A 25288-nucleotide genomic window follows, 5' to 3' on the forward strand; every position below is an offset into this window, starting at 1 on the left:
CCGTAATTCTCTCAGAAGGCTGCTGTCCAGCAGTCTCATAAGCAAGACGGATGATACTCTTCAGCCAAAAAGAAAGAGGTAGCCGTAGCTTTCTGGCCCCTACGTTTTCCAGAAAAAACAACAAATAATGAAGATGATTGACAAAAATCCTTAGTCGCCTGCAAGTAAAACTTCAGGGCACGAACCACATCTAAGTTATGTAACAGACGCTGCTTCTTAGAAGGATTAGGACACAAGGAAGGAACAACAATTTCCTGATTAATATTCTTATTAGAAACAACCTTAGGAAGGAAACAAGGTTTGGTACATAAGACCACCTAATCAGAATGGAAAATAAGATAAGGAGAATCACATTGTAAAGCTGAAAGCTCAGAAACTCAGCGAGCAGAAGAAATAGCAACCAAAAAAAAACGTTCCAAGATAACTTAATATCTATGGAATGCATAGGTTCAAACGGAACCCCTTGAACATTAAGAACTAAATTCAAACTCCAAGGAGGAGCAATTGGTCAAAACACAGGCCTGATTCTCGTTAGAGCCTGACAAAAAGATTTAATCTAAACTAACACCTCACTTTACCTCTTCCTATCACTAACACAGGCAAAGAGAATGACTGGAGTGGGAGGGAAGGGAGGAGCTATATATACAGCTCTGCTGTGGTGCTCTTTGCCTCCTCCTGCTGACCAGGAGGCGTAATCCCATAAGGATGAAATCCGTGTACTTGTCATATCTTGTAAAAGAAATCTTTGCTCCCAGCCTGCTAGCATCACAGATTAAATTATTAGCCAGCTTTAGAGCCTTGATCTTCCCTATAGCAGTCTCCTCTGAAATTAGATCCGACAATGAGTCACACCAATAAGAGGCAGCTCCAACAACTGTCACAATACTAGCAACTGGTTGCTATTGTAAACCCTGATGAAGAAACATTTTTCTTAAATACCCCTCCAGTTTCTTATCCATAGGGTCTCTAAAAGATAACTATCCTCAAGCGGAATAGTAGTTCTTTTGGCTAAGGTGGATATAGCGCCCTCTACTTTAGGAACAGTGCGCTAAAGATCTTGCGCTGCATCAGCAAACATCTTTTTAAACACAGGAGATGGGTTAAAGTGAACACCCGGCTTCTCCCATTCCTGAGATAAGTCAGACATGCGATCTGGAACAGGAAAAAGCACCACAGATTTAGATTTGAAATAAAAAAAACAGAATTTATGTTTACCTGATAAATTACTTTCTCCAACGGTGTGTCCGGTCCACGGCGTCATCCTTACTTGTGGGATATTCTCTTCCCCAACAGGAAATGGCAAAGAGCCCAGCAAAGCTGGTCACATGATCCCTCCTAGGCTCCGCCTTCCCCAGTCATTCGACCGACGTAAAGGAGGAATATTTGCATAGGAGAAATCATATGATACCGTGGTGACTGTAGTTAAAGAAAATAAATTATCAGACCTGATTAAAAAAACCAGGGCGGGCCGTGGACCGGACACACCGTTGGAGAAAGTAATTTATCAGGTAAACATAAATTCTGTTTTCTCCAACATAGGTGTGTCCGGTCCACGGCGTCATCCTTACTTGTGGGAACCAATACCAAAGCTTTAGGACACGGATGATGGGAGGGAGCAAATCAGGTCACCTAGATGGAAGGCACCACGGCTTGCAAAACCTTTCTCCCAAAAATAGCCTCAGAAGAAGCAAAAGTATCAAATTTGTAAAATTTAGTAAAAGTGTGCAGTGAAGACCAAGTCGCTGCCTTACATATCTGATCAACAGAAGCCTCGTTCTTGAAGGCCCATGTGGAAGCCACGGCCCTAGTGGAATGAGCTGTGATTCTTTCAGGAGGCTGCCGTCCAGCAGTCTCATAAGCCAATCTGATGATGCTTTTAAGCCAAAAAGAGAGAGAGGTAGAAGTTGCTTTTTGACCTCTCCTTTTACCAGAATAAACAACAAACAAGGAAGATGTTTGTCTGAAATCCTTTGTAGCATCTAAATAGAATTTTAGAGCACGAACTACATCCAAATTGTGCAACAAACGTTCCTTCTTTGAAACTGGATTCGGACACAAAGAAGGCACGACTATCTCCTGGTTAATATTTTTGTTAGAAACAACTTTCGGAAGAAAACCAGGTTTAGTACGCAAAACCACCTTATCTGCATGGAACACCAGATAAGGAGGAGAACACTGCAGAGCAGATAACTCTGAAACTCTTCTAGCAGAAGAAATTGCAACCAAAAACAAAACTTTCCAAGATAATAACTTAATATCTACGGAATGTAAGGGTTCAAACGGAACCCCCTGAAGAACTGAAAGAACTAAATTGAGACTCCAAGGAGGAGTCAAAGGTTTGTAAACAGGCTTGATTCTAACCAGAGCCTGAACAAAAGCTTGAACATCTGGCACAGCCGCCAGCTTTTTGTGAAGTAAAACAGATAACGCAGAAATCTGTCCCTTCAAAGAACTTGCAGATAATCCTTTCTCCAAACCTTCTTGAAGAAAGGATAGAATCTTAGGAATTTTTATCTTGTTCCATGGGAATCCTTTAGATTCACACCAACAGATATATTTTTTCCATATTTTATGGTAGATTTTTCTAGTTACAGGCTTTCTGGCCTGAACAAGAGTATCAATGACAGAATCTGAGAACCCTCGCTTTGATAAAATCAAGCGTTCAATCTCCAAGCAGTCAGTTGGAGTGAGGCCAGATTCGGATGTTCGAACGGACCTTGAACAAGAAGGTCCTGTCTCAAAGGTAGCTTCCATGGTGGAGCCGATGACATATTCACCAGGTCTGCATACCAAGTCCTGCGTGGCCACGCAGGAGCTATCAAGATCACCGATGCCCTCTCCTGATTGATCCTGGCTACCAGCCTGGGGATGAGAGGAAACGGTGGGAATACATAAGCTAGGTTGAAGGTCCAAGGTGCTACTAGTGCATCTACTAGAGTCACCTTGGGATCCCTGGATCTGGACCCGTAGCAAGGAACCTTGAAGTTCTGACGAGAGGCCATCAGATCCATGTCTGGAATGCCCCACAATTGAGTAATTTGGGCAAAGATTTCCGGATGGAGTTCCCACTCCCCCGGATGAAATGTCTGACGACTCAGAAAATCCGCTTCCCAATTTTTCCACTCCTGGGATGTGGATTGCAGACAAGTGGCAGGAGTGAGTCTCCGCCCATTGAATGATTTTGGTCACTTCTTCCATCGCCAGGGAACTCCTTGTTCCCCCCTGATGGTTGATATACGCAACAGTCGTCATGTTGTCTGATTGAAACCGTATGAATTTGGCCTTTGCTAGCTGAGGCCAAGCCTTGAGAGCATTGAATATCGCTCTCAGTTCCAGAATATTTATCGGGAGAAGAGATTCTTCCCGAGACCAAAGACCCTGAGCTTTCAGGAGTTCCCAGACCGCGCCCCAGCCCACCAGACTGGCGTCGGTCGTGACAATGACCCACTCTGGTCTGCGGAAGCTCATCCCCTGTGACAGGTTGTCCAGGGTCAGCCACCAACGGAGTGAATCTCTGGTCCTCTGATCTACTTGTATCGTCGGAGACAAGTCTGTATAATCCCCATTCCACTGACTGAGCATGCACAGTTGTAATGGTCTCAGATGAATTCGCGCAAAAGGAACTATGTCCATTGCCGCGACCATCAAACCTATTACTTCCATGCACTGCGCTATGGAAGGAAGAGGAACAGAATGAAGTACTTGAAAAGAGCTTAGAAGTTTTGATTTTCTGGCCTCTGTCAGAAAAATCCTCATTTCTAAGGAGTCTATTATTGTTCCCAAGAAGGGAACTCTTGTTGACGGAGATAGAGAACTTTTTTCTACGTTCACTTTCCACCCGTGAAATCTGAGAAAGGCCAGGACAATGTCCGTATGAGCCTTTGCTTGTGGTAGGGACGACGCTTGAATCAGTATGTCGTCCAAGTAAGGTACTACTGCAATGCCCCTTGGTCGTAGCACCGCTAGAAGGGACCCTAGTACCTTTGTGAAAATTCTTGGAGCAGTGGCTAATCCGAATGGAAGTGCCACAAACTGGTAATGCTTGTCCAGAAAGGCGAACCTTAGGAACCGATGATGTTCCTTGTGGATAGGAATATGTAGATACGCATCCTTTAAATCCACCGTGGTCATGAATTGACCTTCCTGGATGGAAGGAAGAATTGTCCGAATGGTTTCCATTTTGAACGATGGAACCTTGAGAAACTTGTTTAGGATCTTGAGATCTAAGATTGGTCTGAATGTTCCCTCTTTTTTGGGAACTATGAACAGATTGGAGTAGAATCCCATCCCTTGTTCTCCTAATGGAACAGGATGAATCACTCCCATTTTTAACAGGTCTTCTACACAATGTAAGAATGCCTGTCTTTTTATGTGGTCTGAAGACAATTGAGACCTGTGGAACCTCCCCCTTGGGGGAAGCTCCTTGAATTCCAGAAGATAACCTTGGGAGACTATTTCTAGCGCCCAAGGATCCAGAACATCTCTTGCCCAAGCCTGAGCGCAGAGAGAAAGTCTGCCCCCCACCAGATCCGGTCCCGGATCGGGGGCCAACATCTCATGCTGTCTTGGTAGCAGTGGCAGGTTTCTTGGCCTGCTTACCTTTGTTCCAGCCTTGCATTGGCCTCCAGGCTGGCTTGGTTTGAGAAGTATTACCCTCTTGCTTAGAGGATGTAGCACTTGGGGCTGGTCCGTTTCTGCGAAAGGGACGAAAATTTGGTTTATTTTTAGCCTTGAAAGACCTATCCTGAGGAAGGGCGTGGCCCTTACCCCCAGTGATATCAGAAATAATCTCTTTCAAGTCAGGGCCAAACAGCGTTTTCCCCTTGAAAGGTATGTTAAGCAATTTGTTCTTGGAAGACGCATCCGCTGACCAAGATTTTAGCCAAAGCGCTCTGCGCGCCACAATAGCAAACCCTGAATTTTTCGCCGCTAATCTAGCCAATTGCAAAGTGGCGTCTAAAGTAAAAGAGTTAGCCAATTTGAGAGCATGAATTCTGTCCATAATCTCCTCATAAGAAGAATCTTTATTGAGCGACTTTTCTAGTTCATCGAACCAGAAACACGCTGCTGTAGTGACAGGAACCATGCATGAAATTGGTTGTAGAAGGTAACCTTGCTGAACAAACATCTTTTTAAGCAAACCCTCTAATTTTTTATCCATAGGATCTTTGAAAGCACAACTATCTTCTATAGGGATAGTAGTGCGTTTGTTTAGAGTAGAAACCGCCCCCTCGACCTTGGGGACTGTCTGCCATAAGTCCTTTCTGGGGTCGACCATAGGAAACAATTTCTTAAATATAGGGGGAGGGACAAAAGGTATGCCGGGCCTTTCCCATTCTTTGTTTACAATGTCCGCCACCCGCTTGGGTATAGGAAAAGCTTCGGGGGGCCCCGGGACCTCTAGGAACTTGTCCATCTTACATAATTTCTCTGGAATTACCAAATTCTCACAATCATCCAGAGTAGGTAACACCTCCTTAAGCAGAGCGCGGAGATGTTCCAGAGAAGGCCCCCAGTGAAAAAGGTGTCCAATACAGTGCCTGCCGGTTTTTTTACATAATTCCCAAGAATAAAATAACTCCTCAAAACTATGAAGTATTAAAAATGCTTATATATCAATCGTTTTAGCCCAGAAAAATGTCTACCAGTCTTTAAAGCCCTTGTGAAGCCCTTTATTCTTATTTAATAAAAATGGCTTACCGGATCCCATAGGGAAAATGACAGCTTCCAGCATTACCAAGTCTTGTTAGAAATGTGTCATACCTCAAGCAGCAAAAGTCTGCTCACTGTTTCCCCCAACTGAAGTTAATTCCTCTCAACAGTCGTGTGTGGAAACAGCCATCGATTTTAGTAACGGTTGCTAAAATCATTTTCCTCTTACAAACAGAAATCTTCATCTCTTTTCTGTTTCAGAGTAAATAGTACATACCAGCACTATTTTAAAATAACAAACTCTTGATTGAAGAATAAAAACTACATTTAAACACCAAAAAACTCTAAGCCATCTCCGTGGAGATGTTGCCTGTACAACGGCAAAGAGAATGACTGGGGAAGGCGGAGCCTAGGAGGGATCATGTGACCAGCTTTGCTGGGCTCTTTGCCATTTCCTGTTGGGGAAGAGAATATCCCACAAGTAAGGATGACGCCGTGGACCGGACACACCTATGTTGGAGAAAACTCTGTTCAGCTTATTAGCCTTCTTAGGAGCCTCTGCAATTGTTTCAGAATCATACAAAGTAGCTAAAATCTCCTTCAAAAAACCCCTTTAAGCTTAAACCTAAAATTAACCTCCTCAGAACCTACTGCACTAGGAACCGCAGATTCAGAATCAGAGCTCTCATCCTCAGAAGCTGCAGAGGAATGATTCTCGCTAGATAACAGACTAACCAAATCAGTCTTGGCGGAATCAGAACCCATATAAATGTTTTTAGATTTCTTCTTTCTTTTACCAGAACTAGGTAAAGCAATTAAGGCTGGAGAAGTCAACAGCGCAGGAAAATCGTTAAGTAAAAAAAATCTCCCAGAGACTGACAGAGGAACAGCAAGGCACCGCATGTAAATATGTCAAAGACTGAGACAAACCCTGAACAGCATTATCCTAAGAGAAAGAAGGCTCAGACAGGGTATCCTTATCTTAAAATACTTTATTAAAGGGACATTATACACTTTTTTCTTTGCATAAATGATTTGTAGATTATCTATGTATATAGCTAATAAAGTTTTTTTTATTGTTTTTAAATGTTTAGTTTTGCTTACTTTTAAATAACTTTGCTCTGATTTTCAGACTCCTAATCAAGCCCCAAAGTTTTAGGAGTATACAGTCAGATACCTTCTCTAGCTTGCTCCTGTTTGTGTAAAGGGTCTTTTCATATGCAAAAGAACGGGGGAGGGGAGTGCCTCATTTCCGACTTGAAGTGGGCTTTCCAGCTACCTTTTCAACAGAGCTAAACTGAGAGCTTCTAAGTTTATAAACAGTTTTATACTGGATTTTTATATCAGTATCTGTGTATCCTATTCTTTATAGTAGTGTCTATTACATGCAGTTATATAAAAATTGGTGTATTCTGTCCATTTAAGGCAAGAGGAACAAAATTGCACAGGAGGTATAACCTTGGGCATCTGCGCAGTAAAGACATTTGTCAAAGGAAAAGGTTGGGATTGGCATCCATAGCAAATCAAATAGCTCAAACAAATCCCTTCTATTTTCTAATTCTCTTATTTCTACTTTTATATTTTGAAATAAATTTCTAGAATAAATATCAATTAACTGTTATAAAATATATTAATCAAATTACCGGCACCTCTACACCCCATCCAAGCTGGAGAGACTCACCCAACCGGCAACCAGGAATCAAATCCACACCAGCAGAAACAACAATCCTGTTCAAACTGCAGATCCTAGAAAACTGCAATTGGCAGAGAGAAGCGACATGCAGAAAAAAACTATACGCCAGAAAATCTGCTCTGTCACCTTGTAATCCGGCTTCCTACAAACACAGCCGACTAGAAATAAACCTCTCAGCAGAAGTAAGCTAAGCAGTCACATGATCCCAGAATTCAAAAGTGCGATCCGGAGTCAGACGCAGTAAAAAGAACCGCCAGCAAAATCTCCTTAAAGAGGATATTACTCTAAAACAAAATAAGAGTAAACTGTGCAAACAAATCTCCATAGCCAAAATTACAATCCCATAAGGATCCAACTTGTTTTCTAATTATCCTTAAAAAAAAAAAAAAAAAAATTATGCTTACCTGATAAATTAATTTCTTCTATGGTACGACAAGTCCACAGATTCATCCTTTACTTGTGGGATATTATCCTCCTGCTAACAGGAAGTGGCAAAGAGCACCACAGCAGAGCTGTCTATATAGCTCCTCCCTTAGCTCCACCCCCAGTCATTTGACCGAAGGTACAGGAAGAAAAAGGAGAAACTAAAAGGTGCAGAAGTGACTGAAGTTTAAAATAAAAAAATATATAATCTGTCTTAAAATGATAGGGCGGGCCGTGGACTCGTCGTACCATAGAAGAAATTAATTTATCAGGTAAGCATAAATTTACTTTTCTTCTATAAGGTACGACGAGTCCACGGATTCATCCTTTACTTGTGGGATACAATACCAAAGCTACAGGACACGGATGAATGGGAGGGACAAGACAGATGGCTAAACAGAAGGCATCACTGCTTGAAGAACTTTTCTCCCAAAAATAGCCTCCGAAGAAGCAAAAGTATAAAATTTGGAAAAAGGTATGAAGCGAAGACCAAGTTGCAGCCTTACAAATCAGTTCAACAGAAGCATCATTTTTAAAAGCCCATGTGGAAGCCACCGCTCTAGTAGAGTGAGCTGTAATTCTTTCAGGAGGCTGCTGTCCAGCAGACTCGTATGCCAAACGGATGATGCTTTTCAGCCAAAAAGAAAGAGGTAGCCGTAGCTTTTTGACCTCTACGTTTTCCAGAATAGACAATAAACAATGAAGATGTTTGACGGAAATCTTTGGTCGCTTGCAAGTAAAATTTTAAAACACGAACCACATCCAGGTTGTGCAACAGACGCTCCTTCTTAGAGGAAGGATTAGGACACAGAGAAGGAACTACAATTTCCTGATTAATATTCTTATTGGTAACAACCTTAGGAAGGAATCCAGGTTTGGTACGCAAAACCACCTTATCAGCATGGAAAACAAGATAAGGCGAGTCGCATTGCAATGCAGATAGCTCAGAAACTCTACGAGCCGAAGAGATAGCAACTAAAAACAGAACTTTCCAAGATAGAAGCTTAATATCTATGGAATGCATAGGTTCAAACGGAACCCCTTGAAGAACTTTAAGAACTAAATTCAAACTCCATGCAGTTAAGTTTGCCCCCACAAGAAAAAGAAACACTTAACCCTTTATTGTGCAAACCGGATAGATAATAGGCCTAAATCCGGAAAAAACACCCCCTGCACCTCGCCACAGCCCTGATGTGGCGCCTACCTGCCCTCAGGGATTGGAAAAATGGGGTTAAAGCTTCGATTTGGCCCAACACTTCCACAAGGGCCCTCCGGAGTTGGAGCTTGCTTTGTAAAAACAACTGCGCATCTGAGGCGGGAAAATAGGCCCCGCCCATCTCACTCGATGTTTTGTCAGCCTCAAAGAAACGCACCAGAGCGGTTCCAAACTAGCCATGTGGGTTCTGAGACCCAAACAAGAAGCCAAGTGTACCCTCAAAGTCTTTAAAAAACAACAAAAAAAAACAAAAAAACGTTATTGCCCAAAAAAAAAAAAAAACGTTAACAGTACTCCCAGTTCACAAAACGTTTGCCCACAAACATTTAAAAACTCAGTGTCAACCATTTTTTCATTATCCCCTTATGCAAGCATAGTAATACCCTTCTATCTCTCTTAGGATTACTGCTTACCCTCATGGGGATATCAGCCTTTCTGAAATACCACAGTCTCTCCAGAAAAAATGACTGAACATACCTCACTGCTATATAGCATGAAAACGTTCCTCACACTTAAGTTTCGTGTACCCCTCAGCCATTCTGTAGGAACTGCTCTGGATCTTAGTGACAAATGCTAAGATCATCAGCCTCCAGGCAGCAGTCTTCATCCATCTGCTGCCTGAGAGTAAATAGTACACACCGGTACCATTTAAAATAAAAAACTCTTGCTTGAAGAAAATAAAAACTAACATTTTATCACCTCTTTCACTTTACCCTTCCTAGTACTAAGAGTAGGCAAAGAGAATGACTGGGGGGTTGAGCTAAGGGAGGAGCTATATAGACAGCTCTGCTGTGGTGCTCTTTACCACTTCCTGTTAGCAGGAGGATAATATCCTACAAGTAAAGGATGAATCCGTGGACTCGTCGTACCTTATAGAAGAAAAAAGAAATCCTAGGTGCTGCATCCTTCTCACCTAGAAGGTAAAAGCACTTACCTGTGGATCCGCTGTAGGGCAGGTACTGCAACAGGTGTGACAGAATCCTCACTGACATAGACCTGTAGATAAAGAAAAAACAGTAACCAACCCTGGTTTTCTATATAGGGGTACCATAAATGTTGGAAGGTAAGCAAAGACCACCCAGCAGTCGTTCAACTGCTAAAAGCCATCATTAGTCTTACTAAAGAGGATTACATGGACACAGCATAAGCCCAATCCTTGCTTGCAGGGAAAAGTACCCATAAAATGATTAACAACTTGATTTTCTTCAGACACCATCTTCGCACATCACCTACAATGTTACACAGGCAAAGAATGACTGAGGATTGTGGGAAGATACTTTAAGCTTTGCTGATGTATTCTTTGACTCCACCTCCATCTAGTGGCCAGAAGTTGAATTTCCACTAGTAATTGAATGGATTTGTGGACTCTCCATGCCTTGGGAAAGAAACATTTGGTTTCTGCAAATGTTTTTCAGTAGCCAAATTTCACCCATCACGTGCCTTATTTGGAGGAGCCAATCCAGGCTAGCCACATACATATTGCAAGTATAAAGTGTATTGTTTTGCATTTATTTACTAAAAAACATTTAGGGAATATATGTAGCATGGTTAGCCTTGAAAGTCAGTGTGCATTTCCAGATCTGAGAATTGTAACATCCACAATTTTCAGAGCTTAAAGGGACATTTCTTTTTCATTATTCAGATTTTTAAACCACTTTTCAACTTGCTTCTTCATTCCCTTTTCATCCTTTGATGAAAAGGATACCAAGGTAGACTCAGGAGCAGCAAAGCACTAATTGGAACTAGGTGCCGATTGGTGGCTGCACATATATGCCTATTCTCATTGGCCTAGTGGATGTGTTGAAGTAGCTAAAAGCAGTACATTTCTACTCTGTTGAAGTAGAAATGTACTGCTTTTAGCTACTTCAACACATCCACTAGGCCAATGAGAATGAAGCAAATTTGATAAAAGAAGTAAAATGAACAGTTTAAAAAAAATGTATGATCTATCTAAATCAAAGAAAAACAAATGGAGTTTCATGTTTTACTACACATACATAAAATTGTCTTTACTGACCTTTTAAAAACATAGCCAACATTGTGCTCCTGTGCCAGTCCAGCTGAGAAAATAGCTGGTGAGCCAATGACAAGGCGGCATACATGCATACTCTACTATCACTGGCCATATTCTCATTTGGAGCAGACAAGTGGTGACCAGGAAATAAACATTATTTTTAAATTCCTTCAGAAGGGTTAAACACACAGAGAGAATATGTTTAAAAATAAAATGCTCTAACATAATGGTGCATACTATTTTTTACACTAGAAATTCCCTTTAAAATGGGACATTAAACAGATTTAATGACAGGCATACTTATATACCTATTTAAACAAACAGGTCTGATCTTGTAATGGGCACATAAAACATATCCATTTTTCTTGTAATCATTTCTATCAAAATAGTGTATCTAAAGAAAAGCCCTTTAAAAAAACCCAGAATTTATGCTTACCTGATAAATTACTTTCTCTTGCGGTGTATCCAGTCCACGGATTCATCCTTACTTGTGGGATATTCTCATTTCCTACAGGAAGTGGCAAAGAGAGCACACAGCAGAGCTGTCCATATAGCTCCCCCCCTAGCTCCACCACCCAGTCATTCGACCAAAGGTTAGGAGAAAAGGAGAAACCATAGGGTGCAGTGGTGACTGTAGTTTAAACAATTTTTTTTTAACCTGAATTAATTGCCAGGGCGGGCCGTGGACTGGATACACCGCAAGAGAAAGTAATTTATCAGGTAAGCATAAATTCTGTTTTCTCTTGCAAGGTGTATCCAGTCCACGGATTCATCCTTACTTGTGGGATACCAATACCAAAGCTTTAGGACACGGATGAAGGGAGGGAACAAGACAGGTAACCTAAATGGAAGGCACCACTGCTTGCAAAACCTCTCTCCCAAAAATAGCCTCCGAAGAAGCAAAAGTATCAAATTTGTAAAATTTGGCCAAAGTATGCAGTGAAGACCAAGTCGCTGCCTTACAAATCTGTTCAAAAGAAGCCTCATTCTTGAAAGCCCATGTGGAAGCCACAGCTCTGGTGGAATGAGCTGTAATTTGTTCAGGAGGCTGCTGCCCAGCAGTCTCATAAGCCAATCGGATGATGCTTTTCAGCCAGAAGGAAAGAGAGGTAGCAGTCGCTTTCTGATCTCTCCTCTTACCAGAACAGACAACAAACAAAGATGATGTTTGTCTGAAATCCTTAGTTGCTTATAAATAGAATTTCAAAGCACGAACCACATCAAGATTGTGTAAAAGCCGTTCCTTCTTAGAAGCTGGATTAGGACACAGGGAAGGAACAATGATTTCCTGGTTAATATTCCTATTAGAAACAACTTTAGGAAGAAAACCAGGTTTGGTACACCAGATAGGGTGAATTACACTGCAAAGCAGACAATTCTTAAACACTTTGAGCATAAGATAGCTACCAAAAACAAAACTTTCCAAGATAATAACTTAATATCTATGGAATGTAAAGGTTCAAACGGAACCCCTTGAAGAACTGAAAGAACTAAATTTAGACTCCATGGCGGAGCCACAGGTTTATAGACAGGCTTGATTCTGACTAAAGCCTGAGCAAACGCTTGAACGTCTGGTACCTCTGCCAGACGCTTGTGTAAAAGGATAGACAGAGCAGATATCTGTCCCTTTAAGGAACTAGCTGACAAACCTTTCTCCAATTCTTCTTGGAGAAAAGACAATATCCTTGGAATCCTAATCTTACTCCACAAGTAACCCTTGGATTCACACCAACAGATATTTCCGCCATATCTTATGGTAAATTTTCGTGGTGTCAGGCTTTCTGGCCTGGATCAGAGTATCTATAACTGATTCAGAGAAACCACGCTTAGATAGAATTAAGCGTTCAATCTCCAAGCAGTCAGCTGCAGAGAAACTAGATTTGGATGCTTGAATGGACCCTGTATTAGAAGATCCTGCCTCGTTGGCAGTGTCCATGGTGGGACAGATGACATGTCCACTAGGTCTGCATACCAAGTCCTGCGTGGCCACGCAGGTGCTATCAGAATTACTGAAGCCTTCTCCTGTTTGATTTTGGCTGCCAGACGAGGGAGAAGGGGAAACGGTGGAAAGACATAAGCCAGATTGAAGGACCAAGGCGCTACTAGAGCATCTATCAATGCCGCCTTGGGGTCTCTGGACCTGGATCCGTAGAGAGGAAGTTTGGTGTTCTGACAAACGCCATCAGATCCAATTCTGGAATGCCCCATAGCTGGGTCAGCTGAGCAAAAACCTCCGGGTGGAGTTCCCACTCCCCCGGGTGAAAAGTTTGACGACTTAGAAAATCCGCCTCCCAGTTGTCTACTCCTTGGATGTGAATTGCAGATAGATGGCGGGAGTGATCCTCCGCCCACCTGATTATTTTGGTTACTTCCTTCATCGCTAGGGAACTCTTTGTTCCCCCCTGATGATTGATGTACGCTACAGTCGTGATGTTGTCCGACTGAAATCTGATGAATTTGGCCGCCGCTAGTTGAGGCCATGCCTGAAGCGTGTTGAATATCGCTCTCAGTTCCAAAATGTTTATCGGGAGAAGAGACTCTTCCCGAGACCATAGGCCCTGAGCTTTCAGGGAGTCCCAGACCGCACCCCAGCCTAACAGACTGGCGTCGGTCGTTACAATGATCCACTCCGGTCTGCGGAAGCACATTCCCTGAGACAGGTGATCCTGAGACAACCACCAGAGAAGAGAATCTCTGGTCTTCTGGTCCAGTTGTATTTGAGGAGACAAATCTGCATAATCTCCATTCCACTGTTTGAGCATGCACAGTTGCAGTGGGCTGAGATGTATTCGAGCAAAAGGGACTACGTCCATTGCCGCTACCATCAATCCGATTACCTCCATGCACTGAGCTACAGATGGCCGAGGAATGGAATGAAGAACTCGGCAAGTAGTTAAAAGCTTTAACTTTCTGACCTCCGTCAGAAATATTTTCATTTCTACCGAGTCTATTAATGTTCCCAGAAAGGGAACCCTTGTGAGCGGCGACAGAGAACTTCTTTCAATGTTCACCTTCCACCCGTGAGACCTTAGAAAGGCCAGAACAATCTCCGTATGAGCCTTGGCTCTGGGAAAAGACGACACCTGTATTAAGATGTCGTCCAGATAAGGTGCTACTGCAATGCTCCGCGGTCTTAGTACCGCCAGAAGGGACCCTAGCACTTTTGTGAAAATTCTGGGAGCGGTGGCCAACCCGAAGGGAAGGGCCACGAACTGGTAATGCTTGTCCAGAAAGGCGAACCTTAGGAACTGATGATGATCTTTGTGGATAGGAATATGTAGGTACGCATCCTTTAGATCCACGGTAGTCATATATTGACCTTCCTGGATCATAGGTAAGATTGTTCGAATGGTCTCCATCTTGAATGATGGAACTCTGAGGAATTTGTTTAGAATTTTTAGATCCAGGATTGGCCTGAAAGTTCCTTCCTTTTTGGGAACCACAAACAGGTTTGAGTAAAAACCCAGTCCTTGTTCTGTAATTGGGACTGGATATATCACTCCCATCTTGAGTAGATCTTCTACACAGCGTAAGAACGCCTCTTTCTTTGTCTGGTCTGTAGACAGACGAGAAATGTGGAACCTTCCCCTTGGAGGGGAGTCCTTGAATTCTAGAAGGTACCCTGAGTAACGATCTCTAATGCCCAGGGATCGGGAACATCTCTCGCCCAGGCCTGAGCGAAGAGAGAGAGTCTGCCCCCTACCAGATCCGGTCCCGGATCGGGGGCTACCCCTTCATGCTGTCTTAGTAGCAGCTGCAGGCTTCTTGGCCCTTGTTCCAGCCCTGCAAAGGCTTCCAGGTTGCCTTGGGCTGTGAAGCGTTACCATCTTGCTTTGCGGTTGCAGAGGTTGAAGCAGGACCGCTCCTGAAGTTGCGAAAGGAACGAAAATTAGCCTTGTTTTTAGCCTTAAAAGGCCTATCTTGCGGGAGAGCATGGCCCTTTCCCCCGGTGATATCCGAAATAATTTCTTTCAACTCGGGCCCGAAAAGGGTCTTCCCTTGAAAGGGATATTTAGTAATTTTGATTTGGACGACACGTCGGCCGACCATGACTTGAGCCAAAGCGCTCTGCGCGCCATAATGGGGAAACCAGAATTTTTCTCTGCTAACTTAGCTAATTGCAAAGCGGCATCTGTGATAAAAGAATTAGCCAGTTTTAGAGCATTAATTCTATCCATGACTTCGTCATACGAAGTCTCCCTCTGGAGCGACTCCTCCAGAGCCTCAAACCAAAAAGCTGCTGCAGTAGTTACAGGAATAATGCAGGCAATAGGTTGGAGAAGGAAACCTTGTTGAACAAATATTTTCTTTAGTAAAACCTTCTAACTTTTTATCCATAGGATCTTTAAAAGCACAACTGTCTTCAATTGGGATGGTTGTGCGCTTGGCTAGTGTCGAAACTGCCCCCTCTACCTTAGGGACCGTCTGCCACGCGTCCCGTTTGGGATCAGTTATGGGGAACATTTTCTTAAAGATAGGGGGGGGGGGGGGGAAAACAAAAGGTACACCTGGTCTCTCCCACTCCCTAGCAACAATATCCGCCACCCTCTTAGGGATCGGAAACGCATCAGTGTATACAGGGACTTCTAGATATTTGTCCATTTTACACAATTTCTCTGGGACCACCATAGGGTCACAATCATCCAGAGTTGATAAAACCTCCCAAAGCAGTACGCGGAGGTTTTCCAATTTAAATTTAAACGCTAGTGAATCTGATTCTGCCCGCTGAGAAACCTTTCCCGAGTCAGAAATTTCTCCCTCAGACATCACATCCCTTGCCCCTACTTCAGAGTGTTGTGAGGGTACATCAGATAAACCTCCCAAAGCTTCCGACTGCTCCTCATCTGTTCTTAAAACAGAGCTATCTCGCTTTTTAGGGAAAACTGGCAGTTTCGATAGAAAGGCCGCAAGGGAATTATCCATGACTGTTGCAAGTTGTTGCAATGTAATAGGTGCCAATGCACTAGAGGTACTAGGTATCGCTTGAGCGGGCGTAACTGGTGATGACAGATGGGGAGAGGAAGGCGGACTATCCTCATTACCTTCAGTCAAAGAATCATCTAGGGCTATATTTTTAAGTGACACAATATGATCTTTAAAGTGTATAGACACATTAGTGCAATTGGGACACATTTTGAGTGGGGGTTCCACCATGGCTTCTGAACACATAGAACAAGACCTTTCCTTAGTGTCAGACATGTTTAACAGATTAGTATTATACACAAGCAGGCTTGGAAAACACTTTAATCAAATAAAAAACACAAATTGAAATAAACTGTACTGTGCCTTTAAGAAATAAAAAGCGTGCACAATTTTACAAAACGGTGAAAAATTAATAAAAAATGAACTAAAGCCTACAACCGGTTAATAAACTACAGCACCTTGCCACAGCAGCCTGCTGTGGCCCTACCTGCCCTTAGGGATTAGTTTTGGGGAAAGCAAGCCTCTTGAAGTCCTCCAACAGTCTCTGGACCCTTCATGTGAAGCAGCATGAACAATCTGTCAGAATGAACTGCGCAACTGAGGCACGAAATTAGGCCCCTCCCACTCCAGTTGTGAGGCCTTCAGAAACCCAAAATAGGTGACTAAAATAATGCCATGTGGAAAAAAACCCGTAATAAACACACCAAAAGTGTTTAAAAGTGTCTATAATGAGTATTTTGTTAAATAAAATAATCGATTGCCCTGCAACAGTGTCAACCAGCCTATTGAGCCCTCTTAAATAAGCCTTTAGTTCTATACTGAGTCTCAGAACATGGCTTACCCTTCCCACATGGGGATTCTTGTCAGTCTTCTAGCATTACCTTGTCTTGACTAGAAAAAAGATGACTGAAACATACCTTAATGCAGTTAAGCCTGCAAACTGTTCCCCCAACTGAAGTTTTCTGGTACTCCTCAGTCCTGTGTGGGAACAGCAATGGATTTTAGTTACAACATGCTAAAATCATTTTCCTCTCAGCAGAATTCTTCATCACATTTCTGCCAGAGAGTAAATAGTACAAACCGGTAGCATTTAAAAATTAACTTTTGATTGAAGATATAAAACTACAAATCTAACACCACATTCACTTTACCCTCCCGTAGAGAGGCCCTGCTGCCAGAGCCGGCAAAGAGAATGACTGGGGGGTGGAGCTAGGGGGGGAGCTATATGGACAGCTCTGCTGTGTGCTCTCTTTGCCACTTCCTGTAGGGAATGAGAATATCCCACAAGTAAGGATGAATCCGTGGACTGGATACACCTTGCAAGAGAAAAGCTGTTATTTTGTCTTGATGTCAGAAACACTTTGTATGTCTAGGTTTCCAAGTAATTTAAAGCACATATAGGCCAAATACATCAAGGATGGAATTTTTGGTTCAATGCCAACATTTGCTTTGCTTGGACTGAAAGCTTAAACAATGGCTTGTCATGTGATCATGCTGAATGTCTGGACTGCCTCACTCCTGACGCAACGAGTGAGACTGATACCAGCATAGATTTCAGCATCCAGTATCTCGTTTAAGTCTGCTGTCACAGTGATTGTATGCACAGTAACTGTGATATTTGACTGATACTACAGTGTTGCTGGATAGCCTTGCATGCAGCAACAGCATGAGATACATGTTGACCGCATAGGTTTCTCTCATGTAATGGAGGCATCCTAATGACAGGCATGTAATCAAAAGAACACCTCATCCCTGTGATCACTTGCTATTTCTGCAAGACCTGTGATACCCCTATTTATCAGGATAAGTGCTAATCTGGAGCGCATGTCTTCTGCGCATGCGCAATGTTCTACCTCAGACGTCATAGCAAACGTATTTGCCGACATCACTGGTATTTTTCTACATTGGTCACCTCGTGCGCAGGCTAATTTTTGTGCAGCGGCACCATCTACATCGCCTGTCATCTCGTCAGCGCAGTACAGTTTCTTACTTACCATTGATGCAAATATGTAATGCAGCAAAAATTCAGATGATCGAAATATGCCAATTTTTATATTTTTAATAGTGTTTGTAAACTGTGAACTAACTTTAATAGTGCTTTGCTTCGCTACAGCTGTATGTAAAAGTTCAGTTCCGGATGCACTGGCGCTTACCAAATTATTTTGCCCATTCGACTTAGGGCATAGATGAACCATAGGAATAGAGGCTATCAAAACCATATGCACATGCATATAACAAAAGAATCAGATGCAAACTTAACAAAAATTGTAATTGGTTAAATGTTTAATAAGGAAGCATGTATAAAAAAGGGGACTTTTTCTGGAAGCAGAAAAAAACGGAACAAAAGAATTAAAAAGGGACAGTCAAGTCCAAAAAAAATCTTTCATGATTTAAATAGGGCATGTGATTTTAAACAACTTTCCAATTTACTTTTATCACCAATTTTGCTTTGTTCTCTTGGTATTCTTAGTTTAAAGCTAAAGCTAGGAGGTTCATATGCTAATGAGACATTGAAGATTGCCTCTAATCTGAATGCATTTTGACCACTAGAGGGCATTAGTTCATGTGTTTCATATAGATAATATTGAGCTCAGGCAAGTGAAGTTACATAGGAGTGAGCACTGATTGGCTAAAATGTAAGTCTTTCAAAAGAACTGAAATAAGGGGGCAGTTTGCAGAGGCATAGATACAAGGTAATCAGAGGTAAAAAGTGTACTTATATAACTGTGTTGGTTGTGCAAAACTGGTAAATGGGTAATAAAGGGATTATCTATCTTTTTAAACAACAACAATTCTGGTGTTGACTGTCCCATTAAAGCTTGGTTTTTAAAACAAAGTAAGTGATTTTGAATCAAACAGACTATAAGGGAGAACCATTGTACAAATAACAAATATGGTTCTTTTCAAGGTTCTATAATGATACATTTTAGGTTAATGGCTTAAAAATCAAAAGGAAAGCTTTGCATCACTTATGGTTTTAACTATATAAATATATATGTATATATACAGAATTTATGCTTACCTGATAAATTTCTTTTTGCGATGTAACGAGTCCACGGATTCATCCTAACTTGTGGGATATTGTACTTCTTGACAGGAAGTAGCAAAGATAGCACCACAGCAGAGCTGTCTATATAGCTCCCCCCTTAACTCCACCCCCCAGTCATTCGACCGAAGGCCAAGGAAGAAAAGGAGAAACTATAAGGTGCAGAGGTGACTGAAGTTTACATAAAAAATACTATCTGTCTTGAATAGAAAGGGCGGGCCGTGGACTCGGTACATCGCAAAAGAAAGAAATTTATCAGGTAAGCATAAATTCTGTTTTCTTTTGCAAGATGTACCGAGTCCAGAGATTCATCCTAACTTGTGGGATACCAATACCAAAGCTTTAGGACACTGATGAAGGGAGGGACAAGACAGGAACCTAAACGGAAGGCACCACTGCTTGCAAAACCTCTCTCCCAAAAATAGCCTCCGAAGAAGCAAAAGTATCAAATTTGTAAAATTTGGAAAAGGTATGAAGCGAAGACCAAGTCGCAGCCTTACAAATCTGTTCAACAGAAGCAAAATTTTTAAAAGCCCATGTGGAAGCCACCGCTCTAGTGGAGTGAGCTGTAATTCTTTCAGGAGGCTGCTATCCAGCAGTCTCATAAGCCAAACGGATGATGCTTTTCAGCCAAAATGAAAGAGAGGTAGCCGTAGCCTTTTGACCTCTACGCTTTCCAGCATAAACAACAAACAAAGAAGATGATTGGCGAAAATCTTTGGTTGCCTGCAAATAAAACTTCAAGGCACGAACCACGTCCAAGTTGTGCAACAGACGGTCCTTCTAAGAAGGAGGATTAGGACACAGAGAAGGAACAACAATTTCCTGATTGATATTCCTGTTAGAAACAACCTTAGGGAGGAACCCAGGTTAGGTACGCAAAACCACCTTATCAGCATGGAAAACAAGATAAGGCGAGTCACATTGTAAAGCAGATAGCTGAGAAACTCTTCGAGCTGAAGAGATAGCAACTAGAAACTTGATGATCTTTGTGGATAGGAATGTGTAGATACGCATCCTTTAGAACCACGGTAGTCATATATTGACCCTCCTGGATCATTGGTAAAATAGTCCGAATGGTCTCCATCTTGAAGGATGGAACTCTTAGGAATTGGTTTAGGATCTTGAATTGGTTTTTAGATCTAGAATTGGTCTGAAGCTTCCCTCTTTTTTGGGAACCACAAACAGATTGGAGTAGAAACCTTGCCCCTGTTCTGTTTTCGGAACTGGGCAGATCACTCCCATGGTAAAAAGGTCTTCTACACAGCGTAAGAACACCTCTCTTTTTGTCTGGTTTATAGACAATTGAGAAAGATGGAACCTCCCCCTTGGAGGAGAATCTTTGAAATCTAGGATATACCCCTGGGTCACAATTTCTACGGCCCAGGAGTCCTGAACGTCTCTTGCCCAGGCCTGAGCAAAGAGAAAGTCTGCCCCCTACTTGATCCGGTCCCAGATCGGGGGCTACACCTTCATGCTGTCTTAGTGGCAGCAGCAGGCTTTTTGGCCTGTGTACCCTTGTTCCAAGCCTGGTTAGGTCTCCAGGTTGGCTTGGAATGAGCAAAGTTCACCTCCTGCTTTGCAGCAGGGGAAGAGGAAGCGGGACCACCCTTGAAGTTTCGAAAGGAACGAAAATTATTTTGTTTGGTCCTTGTCTTATTTGACTTATCTTGAGGGAGGGCATGACCCTTCCCTCCAGTGATGTCTGAAATGATCTCTTTCAGTGCAGGCCCGAATAGGGTCTTACTTTTGAAAGGGATGGTCAAAAGCTTAGATTTAGATGACACATCTGCTGACAAGGACTTAAGCCATAACGCTACAAACATTTTCTTTAGGAGACCCTCTAACTTTTTATCCATAGGATCAATGAAAGCACAACTGTCTTCAATAGGTATAGTTGTACGCTTAGCCAGAGTAGAAATAGCTCCCTCCACCTTAGGGACCGTCTGCCATGAGTCCTTTATGGTGTCAGAAATGGGGAACATTTTCTTAAAAACAGGAGGGGGAGCGAACGGAATACCTGGTCTATCCCACTACTTAGTAACAATGTCTGAAATCCTCTTAGGGACCGGAAAAACATTAGTGTAAACAAGAACCTCTAAATATTTGTCCATTTTACACAATTTCTCTGGAACGACAATAGGGTCACAATCATCCAGAGTAGATAAACCCTCCCTGAGCAATAAACAGAGGTGCTCTAGCTTAAATTTAAATGCCGTCATATCTGAATCTGTCTGAGGGAACATCTTTTTTGAATCAGAAATCTCTCCCTCGGACAGCAAATCCCTCATCCCTACCTCAGAACATTGTGAGGGAATATCGGATACGGCTACTAAAGCGCATTTGTTCTTAACCCAGAGCTACTGCGCTTCCCTTGCACACCTGGCAGTTTAGATAAAATCTCTGTGAGGGTAGTATTCATAACTGAAGCCATATCTTGCAAGGTGAAAGAATTAGACGCACTAGAAGTACTTAGCGTCGCTTGTGCGGGCGTAACTGGTAGTGACACTTGGGGAGAACTAGATGGCGAAACCTGATTTACTTCTGTCTGAGAATCATTTAATGCCAAATTCTTATAAGTCAAAATATGCTGTTTGCAATTTATAGACATATCAGTACAATTGGGACACATTCTTAGAGGGGTTTCCACAATGGCTTCTAAACAAATTGAACAATGAGTTTCCTCAGTGTCAGACATGTTTAACAGGCTACTAATGAAGCAAGCAAGCTTGGAAAACACTTTACTTAATGAAAAAAACACAATTTGCAAAAACGGTACTGTACCTTTAAGAGAAAAAAAGCCATACACAATCTGCAAAACGGGTAAAAATTTCTTCAAAAATGCCGAAATTTTAACAGTGTACCCACTAAGCTTTAGAAGGATTGCACCACAAGTAAAAAAAGCAATAGACCCCCAATTAAAAAAAACGGATTGATAAGTGTCTAAAACCGGATAAAACCCCCTAAAGCACCTTGCCACAGTTCTGCTGTGGCCCTACCTGCCCTTAGGAAGCGATAATATGGGGTTTAAAGCTTCAATTAGTCCCTCAGAAGACTCTCAGGACCTCAGGAGAAGTTGCTTGCTGCTTGTAAATGTAGGCCCCGCCCACCTCTCTCGATGTTGCTGGGGCCTACACAAAACTAACAAACCCTGCCTGAAAGCCATGTGGGTTATAAACAACCCCAAAGAACCCTCAAATGTCCCATAAAACAGAAAACGTTACTCCCTGACACAAAAACGTGTGTCCCAAATTCACATAACAAACTGAGTGCCCACAAAAAATTAACCCTTTATGCAAGCTAGTAAAAACCTCTGATAACACTAGGATTACTGCTTCCCCTTCCCCTAATGGGGACACACTGTCAGCCTTTCTGAGTTAACACAGTCTCTGCAGAAAATATGACTGAACATACCTCATTGCTGTATAGTTAGAAACCGTTCCTCACACTGAAGTTTTCCTCTACTCCTCAGCTCATGTGGGAACAGCAGTGGACCTTAGATACAAATGCTAAGATCACCATCCTCCAGGCAGAAATCTTCATCTATGTCCTGCCTGAGAGTAAATAGTACAACACCGGTACCATTTAAAAATAACAAACACTTGATTGAAGATAAAATAAAACTAACAGTTTAACACCTCTTCTCTTTACTCTTCCTGCTTAGAACCAGCAAAGAAAATGACTGGGGGTGGAGTTAAGTGGGGAGCTATACAGACAGCTCTGCTGTGGTGCTCTCTTTGCTACTTCCTGTCAGGAAGGACAATATCCCACAAGTTAAGATGAATCCGTGGACTCGGTACATCTTGCAAAATAAATATATATATTATGCTCTGTATTATTAATAACCACTTAAAGACGTTAGCTTCAACATAACCTAACTGATTTTTACTTGCAGACACTGTTTACTGATTATGTTCATTGTACTGCAAACAACAAAGTTTAATTTACAGATATTACATCACTAGCTATACACTTTTTCTAGTGGTCCATGTATTTATAGCAACTTCTAGAAAAATATACTTGTTTGGTTTGTCTCAGATTTTACTCACCTGTTGTAGGTTATCGCCATTTCCAATACTTAACGATTCTGAAGATTTGTCAACAGAACTAAAAAAAGGAACAGGAAGGTGAAATAGTTAACACATTTCTGTATACAACTATGAAATACTAGCACATTTTAGATTTTTTATGACAACTAAACTTTATAGTAACAGACAAGCTCCTATGCTATCATTGTAAGCACAGCAGCAGATTCCCCTTTGTTTTTTCAAACTTGTTTTCCGTGTGTGCAGAATGTGCTATGAAACTAAATATTGCACTTTCTTCAAATATATTCAACTAAAAAGCCATGTAAAACATTGGTTAGCGGTCAATTAGCCAAAGCAAAAAAATAAAAAATGCTCTACCAAAAAGAGTGTATATACATTATATATATATATATATATATATATATATATATATATATATATATATATATATATATATATATATATATATATATATATACACACACACACACACATATATATAACAATTTATGTAAGAACCTAACTGATAAATTCCTTTCTTTCATATTGGCAAGAGTCCATGAGCTAGTGACGTATGGGATATACAATCCTACGAGGAGGGGCAAAGTTTGCCAAACCTCAAAATGCCTATAAATACACCCCACACCACACCCACAATTCAGTTTAACGAATAGCCAAGTAGTGGGGTGATAAAGAAAGGAGTAAAAAGCATCAACAAAGGAATTTGGAAATAATAGTGCTTTATACAAAAAAACATAACCACCATAAAATGGGTGGGTCTCATGGACTCTTGCCAATATGAAAGAAATGAATTTATCAGGTAAGTTCTTACATAAATTATGTTTGCTTTCATGTAATTGGCAAGAGTCCATAAGCTAGTGACGTACGGGATAGCAATACCCAAGATGTGGAACAGAAGAGTCACTAGAGAGGGAGGGATAAAATAATAAGCCATTTTCCGCTGAAAAAAATGAATCCACAACCCAAATTATAAGTTTATTTTCATTATGAAAAGAAAAAACTTAAAACATAAGCAGAGGTATCAAACTGAAACGGCTGCCTGAAGAACTTTTCTACCAAAAACTGCTTCCGAAGAAGCAAATACATAAAAACGGTAGAATTTAGTAAATGTATGCAAAGAAGACCAAGTTGCTGCTTTGAAAATCTGATCAACTGAAGCTTCATCCTTAAAAGTCCACGAAGTGGAGACTGATCTAGTAGAATGAGCTGTAATTCTCTGAGGCGGGGCCTGACCAGACTCAAAAACAAAATTTATGCTTACCTGATAAATTTCTTTCTCTTGTGGTGTATCCAGTCCACGGGTTCATCCATTACTTGTGGGATATTCTCCTTCCCAACAGGAAGCTGCAAGAGGACACCCACAGCAGAGCTGTCTATATAGCTCCTCCCCTAACTGCCACTCCCAGTCATTCGACCGAAGACAAGCAAGAAAAAAGGAGAAACTATAGGGTGCAGTGGTGACTGTAGTTTAAAATAAAAAACACCTGCCTTAAAGTGACAGGGCGGGCCGTGGACTGGATACACCACAAGAGAAAGAAATTTATGAGGTAAGCATAAATTTTGTTTTCTCTTGTAAGGTGTATTCTGTCCACGGTTCATCCATTACTTGTGGGATACCAATACCAAAGCTTTAGGACACGGATGAAGGGAGGGACAAGGAAGGAAATTAAACGGAAGGCACCACTGCCTGCAAGACCTTTCTTCCAAAAATAGCCTCCGAGGAAGCAAAAGTATCAAATTTGTAGAATTTAGAAAAAGTATGGAGGGAAGACCAAGTCGCCGCATTACAAATCTGTTCAACAGAGGCCTCACTTTTTAAAAGCCCATGTGGAAGCTACCGCTCTAGTGGAATGAGCTGTAATTCTTTCAGGAGGCTGCTGGCCAGCGGTCTCATAAGCTAAACGGATTATGCTTCTCAGCCAAAAAGAAAGAAAAGATGCCGAAGCCTTTTGGCCTCTCCTCTGTCCAGAGTAGACAACAAACAAAGCAGATGTTTGACGAAAATCCTTAGTAGCTTGTAAATAAAACTTTAAAGAACGAACCACATCAAGATTGTTTAATAGACGTTCCTTCTTTGAAGAAGGATTAGGACATAGTGAAGGAACAACAATCTCCTGATTGATATTCTTATTAGATACCACCTTAGAAAGAAACCCAGATTTGGTACGTAACACTACCTTATCTGCATGGAAAATCAGATAAGGGGAATCACATTGTAAAGCAGATAACTCCGAAACTCTTCGAGCCAAGGAGATAGCTACTAAAAACAGAA

At 41.7% G+C, this 25288-nt stretch overlaps 1 protein-coding gene across 7 annotated transcripts in view; it reads right to left on the reverse strand.

The window, feature by feature from the left end:
* CNOT4 (CCR4-NOT transcription complex subunit 4) overlaps positions 1-25288 on the reverse strand; it is a 541039-nt gene that overhangs the window by 129596 nt on the left and 386155 nt on the right. For all 7 annotated transcript variants that reach the window (XM_053718981.1, XM_053718986.1, XM_053718983.1 and 4 more), the window contains one exon: positions 23017-23074. In XM_053718981.1, the coding sequence (XP_053574956.1) occupies positions 23017-23074 (58 nt within the window). The remainder of the gene's footprint in view (positions 1-23016; positions 23075-25288) is intronic.

This window comes from Bombina bombina, chromosome 6, assembly GCF_027579735.1.
Source record: "Bombina bombina isolate aBomBom1 chromosome 6, aBomBom1.pri, whole genome shotgun sequence".
Classification (NCBI taxonomy): Eukaryota; Metazoa; Chordata; class Amphibia; order Anura; family Bombinatoridae; genus Bombina; species Bombina bombina.